General features: G+C 26.9%; 1 protein-coding gene across 1 annotated transcript; it reads left to right on the top strand.

Moving 5' to 3' along the window:
- Positions 1–3685: 3685 nt before the first annotated feature.
- On the top strand, positions 3686–12445 carry Osi6 (DUF1676 domain-containing protein Osi6). Its single transcript, XM_085954641.1, has 4 exons — positions 3686–3923; positions 8019–8224; positions 10879–11078; positions 12022–12445. The coding sequence occupies exons 1-4, from the start codon at positions 3796–3798 to the stop codon at positions 12253–12255; spliced, it is 768 nt and encodes a 255-aa protein (XP_085810767.1). The 5' UTR covers positions 3686–3795; the 3' UTR covers positions 12256–12445.
- Positions 12446–13269: the final 824 nt, after the last annotated feature.

Below are 13269 nucleotides of genomic sequence, written 5' to 3'. Positions count from 1 at the left end.
GTTTTATGAACTTAAATGTTCTATAATTCGATCATTTATATAATTTATCACTTTATTATGTTTTGCGTTGAAAATAAATATAGCTCTATATTTTTAATTGAAAAATAATAATTATACTTGTTCTTTATAAGAAGTACCCATCTCCAAATAACTACGTATTTTATTAGTGTTTGGCTTAGGGTAGGTTAGGTGAGATAAAATAGTTTTAAGATTACACTTACTATTACAATATTAATAAAATAAGAATGATTAATTTAATAATAGAGCTACAATACTGTAATTACAGTTGCATGTTTTATTTGTTCCTAAATACAGTTTCTATGTATAGTTTAATGAAAATAGGCAGATTTGACCCAAAAAATTATCACCTTGTTAATAAATGCAAGGTATGCCAATGTTATTACGACCGCTCAAAATCATTGCGAAGGTTGGCATGTGGAGAAATTTCTTTTGTCTGTTTATCTTCAAATGAGTCAGATGTGGCCAACGTGCAAAAAAATCCGTATGAGACATCTTAAATCCGATTACAATAAAATTATTTACTGACACATTTGTATAATAATTAACACTTTCTATTCAACTGCATAGATAAAGTACAGGGTAAACAATACTTAATAAGAATATTATAATTTTTGTATTTTATTTCTATACAATAATAATATGTTTACCAAAATATATTAATTAAATGTCATTAAGTAGAATATTTAAGTGGTGTTATTAGTTTTAATTATTTTTTTCTCTCACTCACATTACTTCGATTAAACTATAATAATATTTACCTAACTTTAAGTGCCTACAATTAATGTATTCTCTATGTAAAGCTAGGTAAATCTAATTAAATATTTACAATACTTTTTAAACAATTAGTCTCGGTCCTAATTTGAGAAATTAGAGCCGAGTGAGATTCGAACTCACATTTTTTAGTAAGAGGGTGAGTTCGAATCTAACTCTAATCATTCGGTCAAGTTTATTTTCTATTATTTCATAGAATATGTTTGTTTTTGTGTTTTTTTTAAATTATGTATTTTCATAAATAAAAAATCTAAGATTAAAATTCTGTATATTTTCGGTAAAAAAATAAAATGGGAAGAATGTTTTATAATAATTAGCAGAACTAATTGGAACTTAAAAGCTTATACAAATAGCGTTAACATTATGATTTTTATTGTCCAATAATTTCAAAATGATCCGGTCATAGGACAACTATTATTACTGTAATATTTTTATTTTGGGGTGCAAGCATAAAGTTTGTAGTATTTTTTTGATATCTATTATAAAGCTTTTGATCAAACGAATTAAAAAAAAAAATCCACAAAAGCTCCTATATCTGTTATATTGGTTCTCACTCATTACAACATTTTTTAAATTCTGTTTTATTGATTAGACTGTTTTAAAAGCCCCCGTTTTTTTTGGGTTTCACTAAAATTTGAACTTATACTCATAGTATGCGTGTAATTAACTCAAAATACTCTCAAAATATACCTAATATTTAAAATAAATAAATTCTTGATTTTTATTATATTTCTAAATAACCTAGTGACTAGTCCAATTCTCTTTATTTTAGTTTAGTTTAAATCTTCATAAATGGATAATAAGGTAGGTTTATATTATTACCACTGCTAGATGAACGCTTATTTTATTTCCTTTTATTCCTTAGTGACCTCAGTTCTTTGCTGTTGCGTCCTTCTGCCAACATTATGAGCTCATCCAGGGACCATTTGGTGGTCTAGTGTTTCTTAAAGACCACTGTAAGACTTTTGTACAGCAGTCATTTGCCTAACTATTTCAGAAACAAGTAATATTCAACATACATAATATTATCATTTCAATTACCTATATAATATTTCACTTATGTACATAAAACGTAGGTATATCATGATAAAATTTAAATAAGTTACAATTTATAGTGAAGTAATATTTTTCATTGTATATTTTAAAAAAATCACTCGGTTCAGAATTTCATAACAAAGTAGTTCAAAGGTATGTTGATACAGAAATCCTCAAAAAACATTGAAAAACTTTCTACGAACGCACTAAATAACGATTAATAGTGCATTCAAAACACCTGCCTTAGCTTACATTTACATGAATTTTAGTGTGACAATGTGTTATATGCTTAACATATATTTTCTTTGAGATTATGTTCCACTATTTCCTTTAACAAGTGGAAGGGGTATCAAATTTCCAACTATGCCAAAACCCACACAAACAATGATGAATACGATAAGCAAATCCATAATAAAAATGGCGATAAATCATACGGTTACCCTTTTTCGGTTTTTCACAAACTTAAAATTTTCACTTAAAAAGTACCTACATAATTAATATTAACCTGATATCTTTAATAAATTTGGACATTCATACATGGTCAATATAACAGAACCGAGATTATTTATAACAGTAAAAATAGATATGTGTCAGAAATCAGGAAAATTATAAGATCAGAGAAGATAATAAAGACGGCCTGCATATGTCAGTAAATCAACCTATGTATATCGATATCTACTATTAATAATTATGTACTTTTTCTAAACCATGTTCACTACTAAGCAAAGCATTTGTACCTAAGTACAGGGTATCCATCACGTACTTACACATTATATAATATATAGAAAATTACTGCATCCACAATATGTTCTATAGTTACTCAATTCAATCAATATTATTCTAAAAAATATTGACATAAATATATACAGATAAACACACATAAAAAATAAATAATGATAGAATATCTAGAATGTACTTTAAATTGAAAAAAAATCTAGGGCTTATAATACACAAGACAGCGGCAATCTTGTGAACTTGTATGATTTTCTCAATTTCGAAGGATCTAAATAGTTAAAAGGTTTCAAACCCCGGGAGGCTGAAAATATAATTGGTAATTATTAGAATCCAGTATTTCCAAAACTATTCTTCCTGTCAAATAAACAGTTCAAAAAGCCCTTGGTGATTTATGAAACTGACGATTAAATTAAACATAATATCAATATTTTATTTTTTTGTAAAAAAAAATTGTGTAAATTAATAATAAACCAGTATTTTGTATATTAGTTATTGTGTTATTTTAAGTTATTAAAATACTGGTTATATTAAAATAATTTTCATATTACGCTTCGACTAATCGTATTCATAACTTTGTAAACATTCAACGAGGTTAAGACCAATGAGGACGTTAGCCTGTAGTAATTTTTATGTCATTTTGAATTATTTTTAAAATATATTTTTTCACATTATTAATTGTTGAAATGTAATAAAAATATTCATTGTGGGTGTACAATGGATGTTTTTTTTTATAATACTTCAGCAGGTTTATTAAAACTAACATAGATCACGGATATCCGCCCTACGCAGTATCTCCAAACTCCTTCTAAACGGATGTAATTACAATTAACACAGGTGACGATAACTTTCCTCTTCGAGCCTACAACGGCCGAGGATATTGACTCAGAGTTTACTTTTTTTCACGGCGGCGTCAAAATGCTAATGCGCTTTATTGTAAGACGCGTTTCGAGTAGGAGGTGACAGTGATGTCACACCAAATATAAATAGGGTGAACTCTCCTCGATACATATCATTCGTTTTTGTCCCGCCAAGCTGATAACAGCTCCTTAATATCCATAACAAATAATCACACCCCCGAATTATATCCACACCCTTTCAAACATGAAGGCTGTAGTAGTGTCATTTTTGCTTTGTGCTATCGTTTCTACCCTTGGTGCGCCAAGTGATTTGGATAATCATAATATTGAATCGAACGAGATCGAGCCATCTGGATCATGGGACAGGCTGGCGAGGATGATGGGTGCTTGTGTCAATGGAAAGGATGATATGGTGTCATGTTTAGCTATAAAGGGAGTAACTGCCCTCAACAGAGCCGCCAGGATGCAGGAAGTGCCGCTTTTTGCAGGAGTTCATTTTGAAAGGTATATATATATTATTTGTTATTTTTACAGCGCCGCTTAAATTTGAAAATTTTATGTAGTGATTATCAATCTTATCAAGTTAAAAATATTTTAAGATTGTTTTAATTTTAGATACTAACTTATTATAAACAATTCCAAGGATCATAAAATATCTTAAGGATAAAAAATCATTATTACATTTTCATAAAATATCTGAACCGGGACATAAAATGTAAATGTGAATATTTATTTATAGAGAAACAATATAGGCATAGCACTCACTGTGCCTGATTCGTAGAGCGGCCATCTCCAAACCTATGGTTTGCGGGTTCGATCCACACCTGGACCCAAAAATTAATCGTGTTGTTTTTTTCGTATTTATTTGTATTTTTTAATTTTTATTTGATCTAGAACACGCTATTGTTAAGCGGACACGGATTAAGCGAATGGCTAACAACCAGTCTTTGTAAAAAAAATATAACCTCTACTCTATGGTGATTCGTGTGATCCGCTTAGAAGCGAACAGGGTCATAAATGTGGGATAATGATAATTTAATTATCTATCTATTAAAATTAGATAATATGGACCATTTATTATACATATCTACTGTTTGTTTTTAATTAGACAATTACGCCCACAATAACCGAGCGGATATCGTGTCTGCTTATAATGACGTGGGTCCCGGATTCGAATCATGGGCCTGGAAATATACATGTTGTTTTTTAATGTTTATTTGGAGTGAGAGTAATGATTTAATATATTGATAGATAACATCCATTTCTCGTTAGAATAAAAATCTGTTAATACAACCTTCACTCTGTGGATTCTCATATAATATGCTTTGGATCGAATAATGGGTTTAAATTGTATTAGTTTCAATTGTAAAAAGAGTGTTGTTAAAAAAATATTTTAATCATGAAAATAAAGAAAACACTGCATTATGCAGGAGTATAAATAACTCAGACCATTAAATATGGAATAATGAAATATGAAAATATCCATCTACTATTATTTAAATTTTAGCAATCGTACATAAGCTTCTCTCGTCTATCAAATAGTGATATTATCAAAAATAGTAATAATGCAACATAGAGCTTTTATAAAACAATAACAGATCATCTATTACAGCATTATTATACAATGAGTAGTGGTAAGCACGTTTTACCGGCCAATGTAATAATATGATTACATTTTACTTTCACCGTTTCATAAAACTGAATGAGTTTGATACTTCTACTTACGTAGTATCATCACGTTATTATAATATATTATACCTAAATATACTTTCCACCACATAATAAGTTTCTATATTGTTAAGGCCTTTTCTCTCATTTCTGAATCATGTTGTCTACTTAGATATCTATATGTAATATCAAAACTATCACATAGTAATAAAAAAAATATTAGTTTGCCCTTTGATGTATAGATATATTTAGATACAGTATTGTCAACATACAATTAAAATTTAATATTGTTCGGTATTTAAATCGTCTTTCTTTTCATTATTACCAAAAAAAACAAGACAACATAACATTATGTTTCAGTTATTGATTTATAGATGTCAAATTTCAATAAACTTTTATTTAAAAAACGTAGGAATCATTTTAAGTATAACATAGATTTTTTTTTAATAATAGGTAGGTAACTATTGATTTATTCATATAAAATAATTTTTATTTTTTTATTGTTATCTATTAATTAATTTCACAATTAATTGTTATTTAATTGAACTATAATACATGTGTTTGATATTCATTACTTATACTGATTAAATAAAAGTTCTCTTGATTGACTAATGTAAATATATTTAAGTATAAATGCCTGTCCCACTAGGCAAACAATAATTAACTTAAATGAATTAGCTAAGTAGACATAAATTTCACTGTTTTCACTTGTGAGTGTTATCTTGAATACAATGGTACTCTGACCTCCTTCGACTCATATATACGATGGTAATTGTAAATAGGCTGAACACCCATTACTCAAATACATATTGGTATTTGCATTCATTTAAATGAGGAGACAATAGGCACATGATATCACCTTGACACTCGAGTAATTACTATGTACGACACAGTACTTCTAAGAGATCTATCTCCAGCTTGTATTATAACCAAGCACTTTGCATAGTTTCTACGTTTGCAATTGGGTTAACTGTGTCAAAAAATTTGGCATGCTAATTATTTTAAGATGTGTCGTAGAAGTGTTTTATTATGTTAATGCAGATTGTATTAGAAACTGCTCATCACTATTTTTGTGTTTAAATTGAGATTAATAAAAAAATATCAATGAATATATTATGTGTAGTATTTTGGTGTTAGTGTTGAGTTTAATAATCACAGCTACATGAATTGTTATTTTCATAGAAATATTATAGGAAACATAGCGATAACTTCCCACAATGTGTATATTTTATCTGGTCAAAATATCTACCTACCTTAAGAAGATTTTTTCTTCAAAAACCACTAAATTTACAACGATTATATACACATAATATACTGAATTACAAAAAGTAAGATCACTTTTAAAAAATAAAATTATAATGATAATTAAGCTATCGTAAAACTACTATTATTTTCACGATGTTAGCTAGTAAACTGCGTTTTATAACATAATAATAACACTATGTCAATTTCCAAAATCGCAATATATAAGTAGGTATAAATAATATAATGTTATACATTTTTTACTTATACGTACCTACAATCATCACTTTACTATTACTTTACAAAAACATACGTCTTTTATCTCACTATAAAGTACTTAGCTAGTTTTAAACTAGTGAAAAACGTAAAAGTTATATCAAATCAGTAGTTTATTGCGGATCAATTAATAAAATCAAGGAAGTGATCTATTTAAAGATAGATTTTATGATGACTTTTTACATTGAAAAGAATACTGTTAGAAATAGTTGATTTTAAGTAATCTTTTTCTCAGTTTCAATCCGTCAAATTTATCACTTTGGTCATTTTAAAATTTAAAATTTATTCAATTTCAACTCGAACTATTTAAAATACATCAATGTTTTACAATATGATAATATAGTATAAAAATAAAATAATAATTAAAATAAGCTAATATTGTGAATAAAACAAATAAGGTACGTCCGTATATTGTATGCCAGTAAAAATAGTGTTTAATTTGGACATTTTGCGAAAAATGTGAAAGTATATTGAGTCATAATTTTAAAAAAATTGAAATTCATTTTTATTGACACAAATATGTAAATCGCGTCCGTAAAAAGATGAACATAACGGAATTAAATATTTAGCTCCGTGGATCATGTTTTGGCAGAAAAAAGAATAAAATTGCCATTGTTGTCACTTTTAAATAATTATCTTGACATTTTATCTGCTTTTGGAGAGTTTCCATTCATAGGCCTAAACACTTTTTTACTTCATAAAAATAATGAGTAATATAATTAATTTCAATCAAACTGAAATATGACATATTGTTTAATATTTACTACCAACATTGTATTTTTGGCGTGATTAAATGAAACAATAAAACTAAATATTTGATAATTTGGTGTCATTTTTACAATTTCAAGTAAGTATCCACGATAATATATGAAAAATAAAATAAATAATTAAAAATAAATTTAACGTGACGATATAATATTACAAACATAAAATATATTTTTTTAATTCACTGATAACTAATAATTATTAATTCACTGTTGTGGTTTTTTTTTAATCAGAAAAAAAATCTTTTTATTGTTGATCGTTTTATTTTATTTATTTATTCATCTATAGCACAATATTCAAAATAAACCCATTATTTTCGGCGATTTAGAGCTTGAGAAGAAGACCTTGCATTTTGGAATCGTCTTAAAATTATAATTCTATTTTCATAACATCAGTTCATAGAATTTACTTTATAAAACATGAAAAATAATCACTCTCCGTTATTGAACTTATACAACTGCATCTTTTATCATTCTTTTACATTATTTCTGTATTTTGTATGATATAACAAGAAAAACTTTAATTTTATGCATACTCCAAATATTATTAAGTATAGACCTATACTTATAATTTTAATGATAGAGCTTAAAGATAAATTATATTACGTATATTGTATCGAATTAAAATACCATGTTAATTATTTTACAGAGATTCCACAATCACAGTTCGCGATGGCAAATCGTTGGAATCCGAAAACGAAATCGTCAGCTCGCTTCCAGCTGAGTCATCTCAGAAAACCGCTCGTCTGATGAGCTTGTTCTTTGATGCTGCTTCCAACTTCCTCAAGAGCCACAACCTTCAAGTTAAGCTTGCCCCAGAAGAAATTGCCTCCGCAGCACGCACTTTCACAGAAGGTATTTGCTATACAGACTTATTTACATTATTCGCACAACTAATCTAGTTGTTGGTAGAAGAATAGGACATTCAAATATAACGATAGTTAACAATTAGTTCATTAAACAGTGGATTACGGGTTTCTCGCACATGATAATAATCTCAAACTAAATCTAGAGGTCATACAGTACAGTTTAGCCTAAATTGAGGTCATAGTTTACAAATATTAAAAGTAATTAATTTATACGCCAAAAAACTGAATAAAACTTTCTAGATCGTTGACATTTTTTAGATAAAAATAATAAAATATTTTTATAAATATTTAATTTATAAAATATGTTTAATCGTAAATGAAAAAGCAATATAAAAATATAATATAATAAAAGTGTATGAAAATCATCGTATTTTTTTTATCTTTCTAAAACCAATAAGTACCAATTTTATATGTGAGAAACGAGAATTATTTATGCAAATTAAAAAGCAGTATAAGTAAGTACTTAATAGTAGTGATTGATATAGCCCTAAATTAACATTTATTTATTCATAAAACAGCATTTTTGTGTATTTGAAAAATAAATTGTATGTATTTAATAAAATTACAGTCGTAACCTGAATCAATACGATCTGAAGTTTAATTTATTAAAATAAGGTCGGGCTAGTTTGATGATAAAATTATTATAACGTACCTATTCATTAAAAAATAGAAGTAGTTTAGGTTTTATTTTTTTAAATATAGGTAAAATTAAAACAGTCGCATTAAAAACAAATAAGGAGCTTCAAAAAATTAAATTTCTACTTGTCTTACTTTTCTATCTTTACTTAGCTGTGTCAAAGAGTTTTATTGATGAGTTTACGTAGAAAAGCGACGAGTAAATCAATCAAGAGAAATCCTTTCAAAAGGAGGTTTCAATGTGTAGGAGTTGACATTTTAATATAAACTTACTGTAGTTTTATGGATTTATAGCTTCTTTCGGGTTCCACCTACTCAAAATGTAATAACATACATATCCAAACTCATATAGTACTAAAAAAGTTTAGTTGAAAGCCTATTAGGAAAAGTAACTATTACTAATAACATTTAAATTAATGTATCTTGTAAATTCGATTAGTAATATTGGCATTAAATCAAAATATATATTATAACTTCGCGTATAATAAATATGTATAATTATGGCGTTACAATTTTAAATAAATTGAATTCCATTTAAATGATATTGATATTTTTTAATAAATTTTGAATCGTTTTCAACCAATTGAGGTAATGAGCATTGAATGAATACAAGTACACTAGTGCCCAAGTTGAATAAATTGTTTTCAAAGTTAATAATACAATAATTTTTGTCAATTTATTTTTGCCTTAAATTCCTAAAACTTTTCATAATATAGTAGTTACTAGTTTTAATCCTAAGTTATAAAATCCTAAATTAAGTATCAATTTTAATACGTTTTTTAATTATATGTCACATATTCTATCTCCCCTGGTGTAATTTTATTACTTATCTATGAATACCGTACCTACACTAAAAATATTATTACCTATATTTACGTATACATAATAATTACATTTTTCTTGGAAAATACCATCAACGTGTACTTTACTATCAAGTAAGCATCTTTAAATAATAACAAATAGTTATATTATACTGATTAGGTCAGCCAGTAGGTAATCTTATCTAATATTACATCATATAATAAATAACCTGTGCTTTCAAAGCTCGCGTGACGGCATTCCTTTCATTATGAATTGGGTATCTCTTTGATGAGCCTTAAAAAGCTCTCACGCTGTATTCCGGTCAAGGTAAAACTTTCTAACGATGAGATGCATTTTCTGATTATATATTGGCCTTGCTTTATTGAGAGATGCAACACGTGTGTGTTTATAATAAATATGGTCATAAATAATGAGCTTCTTGAATACAAACCTTAACCTTGGTCATTCTTCACAGTCAAATGTGATTCTTGGATATATATATTACTGCGGTATATGTCGGTATGTATATTGTAATGATTTATAACATCCCGAAACTTTTAAAATCATAAGCTATCTTTTATTAAAATTATTTCTTTCGTACGAAATAGTACCTACTATATCATTTTTACTCATTACATGACTTTTTAAAATGTTGTTTTTTATTAGATTTAGGAGGTTTTACTCATTTTTCTTTGCTATTAATTTACTATTGAAAGAGATGTTATCATTATATTTAAAAAGGTAGACACAATTTAACGTCATATTATTATTATTGCATTGTACTTATTAATAATATAAAAAAATGACAAAAACACATGACAAGTAAGGCCATGATTTTCCTATAAACTGAATCATTACAATACTTTTTTTTATTTTATTTTCATGCATAATATTATTTATTTTATCAGAAAAAAATATATTAAATTTATACCATAAACATTATTATTTATAAGTACTACAGAATATATATTATATACTAAGTATATTTATTACAATAGATTACATAAATATTTTTTTATTAATTATCTCATTGTACTACCGTCACATTGCGAAACTTCGTCAACACAATATTTATACATGTATATTCATAAATCGCTATAAATAGCAGATCAAAATATTGAGGTGTCTATTGTTTTAGTATTAAGTAAAATAAAATATTAATTAGTCATTCACTAACATTAATGATGTATTATTTTTTTTCAGCTCGTGGAAAATTGAAGAAACTCTTAGGCCCAATCGCAATCGGACTCGGTGTTAAAATTCTGGCTATCGTCGCTATCTTTGGAGGTGGTTTGATGCTGTTGGTCACCAAGGCTTTGATTGTTGCCAAGATCGCCTTAGTTCTCGCCTCAATTCTCGGATTCTCCAAGCTCTTGGGAGGAGGCGCCAGCTTATTGGGAAAAGTATGTTATCAAAACTATTACAGCTACAATAAAAAAAAATAATATCGGTAAACAAGCAAAATAACGAAATATTGCTGATGATTTCAATTTTTCAATTTCATATTTTTTTATATTAGATACTAAATAATTGATTCTGCACAATATTAAATTAAATCTAAACATGTGGCTCCTAGTTTTAAAGTGAATTTCTTTATATACACACATTATTTCAGCTTTTCTTGCACTTTATATCATGTATGTATGTATATCAACTATCAATGACTTTTTCGCACATACTATGTTCGATATACTTGACTAGAAACTTAAACTTCTGTAATTAGTTTCACTGAACATACTTAATACAATAAAAATAAAATGTTGACATTATTAATAAATTCAATATAATATAAATGCTACAACTTTATAAAATATTTTTAGTCAATACAATGACCAAAGAAAACACATCAATAATAGAGTTGATGTTTATACATGTATAAATCAATGTTTTATATTTAAAATTCATAATAACCTCAATTTTACTAATTTTGATATCGTAATCATATTTATTGAATAAGCAAAGATGTCTCTAAGCATAGAGACTTTTAACTTTCTGATATATTATTAGTTCACATAGTAGGTATAAAGTAATTATCTAAAACTTACTTTATTTATCTTTCAAAAAATTTTATATCTAACACAAGATGTGTATATTAAATTGTCTTATATGAGCGTCACATAATAATATAAGTATGATTTACATCTTATAATAACTAATAATTATTCTCCTAAGCTACGAAGTTCTCTCAAATACTTTAAAAGCTATTAAAAATTGTTATAATATAACAACAAAAATACAATCTTAAAGTGATTTTAAATTCATGCCATTCTGATATATCATTCCTTTTAATTTAATAATATGTATAAGAAGATTTTTTTTGTTAACTTTATTATTTTCCTTTTTCAGGTTGGCGGTGGTCTAGGAGCACTTGGAGGTGGTCTTGGAGGTCTTGGAGGTGGTCTTGGTGGTCTTGGAAGCTCTGGATACGGAAACTCTGGATATGGAAACACAGGATATGGAAACGGCGGAGGAAATGGTGGATGGAACAACAATGGAGGGGTTGCTTCAGGAGCGTATCCTTATGCCAGATCCATTGAGACTGATGCCCAAGATATGGCCTACGCTGGACAGAAACAATAGACTGACAAACTCGACATACTTTGAATGACATATATCTAATAGCTTTAGCTAAATTTGAAGAAAAATCTATTAATTCAAAGACAATGATTAAAGTTTTCTTCGCATTTCCATGGCTTTACAATACAGTATAATAGATAATCTATTTATACTTTTCACACAAAACGTCATATTATTTTAATCGATTCCACGATTTCAAGAGAAATTTCTGATTAAATTTTGTGTTGATGTTAAAATTTTTAAAAGATTTTCGATGAGAAAGCTTATATTTGTATGTCATTCATATCGCAAAAATTATCATAAAACAATTTATTTCGTTTATCAATTCAAATCACGTGTTGAATTTTTTAAATGAATAAATTATATTTATTGTATTTTAAAATATCTAAAGATATTATGAATAAATTATTTAGTAGTTTTAAGATTTCTTTTTTTATGCTTTACTTACCTTTCTTGACATTTTCTGTTCTGTTTACTATTTAATTAGTTTTCAAAGCTTTCATAAACCAAAGTTTATTTTAGTTTTCCTCTTTATGTTTTAATTTGTGCCAGTATTGACTTGTATTATGATTTAATATGTGCCATTTTTATGTTAAGTATTTTATGTTCCAAAGCCTTTTTATGATTTATTTCTTTTTCCCTTTTTATACGATTTTTAGAATTTAGTCATGTACGCAATATAAAGAGACTTGTAATAATAATAAGTTTATTTATTGACCTCGTTAAAAATGTAATATAAATAAAGCAATACATATAATGAATATATAAGAGCCTTTTTATTTATCATTGTAATAAGTTTCAATTAACCATAAATTATTTTACTTGTATATTACCATAGTCAGTTGATATACTGCTAGATGAAAATTTTATCTAGCTTATTGACATCTCTTAAATGTTTAGCTACAAATTATATTATTAGTATTCAAGTCAAATAATGTTTGCATGTTGATACCTCTATTGTTCCGCATACGGTGAAAATGAACTTATTTAATTTACACGCGTATAAAATCTTAATGA

The sequence above is a fragment of the Rhyacophila brunnea genome, unplaced genomic scaffold (assembly GCF_057557595.1).
Source record: "Rhyacophila brunnea isolate RB1 unplaced genomic scaffold, BYU_Rbru_1.0 scaffold_4, whole genome shotgun sequence".
Lineage (NCBI taxonomy): Eukaryota > Metazoa > Arthropoda > Insecta > Trichoptera > Rhyacophilidae > Rhyacophila > Rhyacophila brunnea.
The sequence above is the reverse complement of the archived record's forward strand: the minus strand, read 5'-3'. Positions and strand labels throughout refer to the sequence as shown.

Excerpts from the sequence above, each read along its gene's own strand:
- Osi6 (XM_085954641.1), top strand. The coding sequence starts at position 3,796 with ATGATGGGTGCTTGTGTCAATGGAAAGGATGATATGGTGTCATGTTTA. Across the intron at positions 8,225-10,878 it reads AGCACGCACTTTCACAGAAG|CTCGTGGAAAATTGAAGAAA; the intron begins GTATTTGCTATA and ends ATTTTTTTTCAG. Across the intron at positions 11,079-12,021 it reads GCGCCAGCTTATTGGGAAAA|GTTGGCGGTGGTCTAGGAGC; the intron begins GTATGTTATCAA and ends TTCCTTTTTCAG.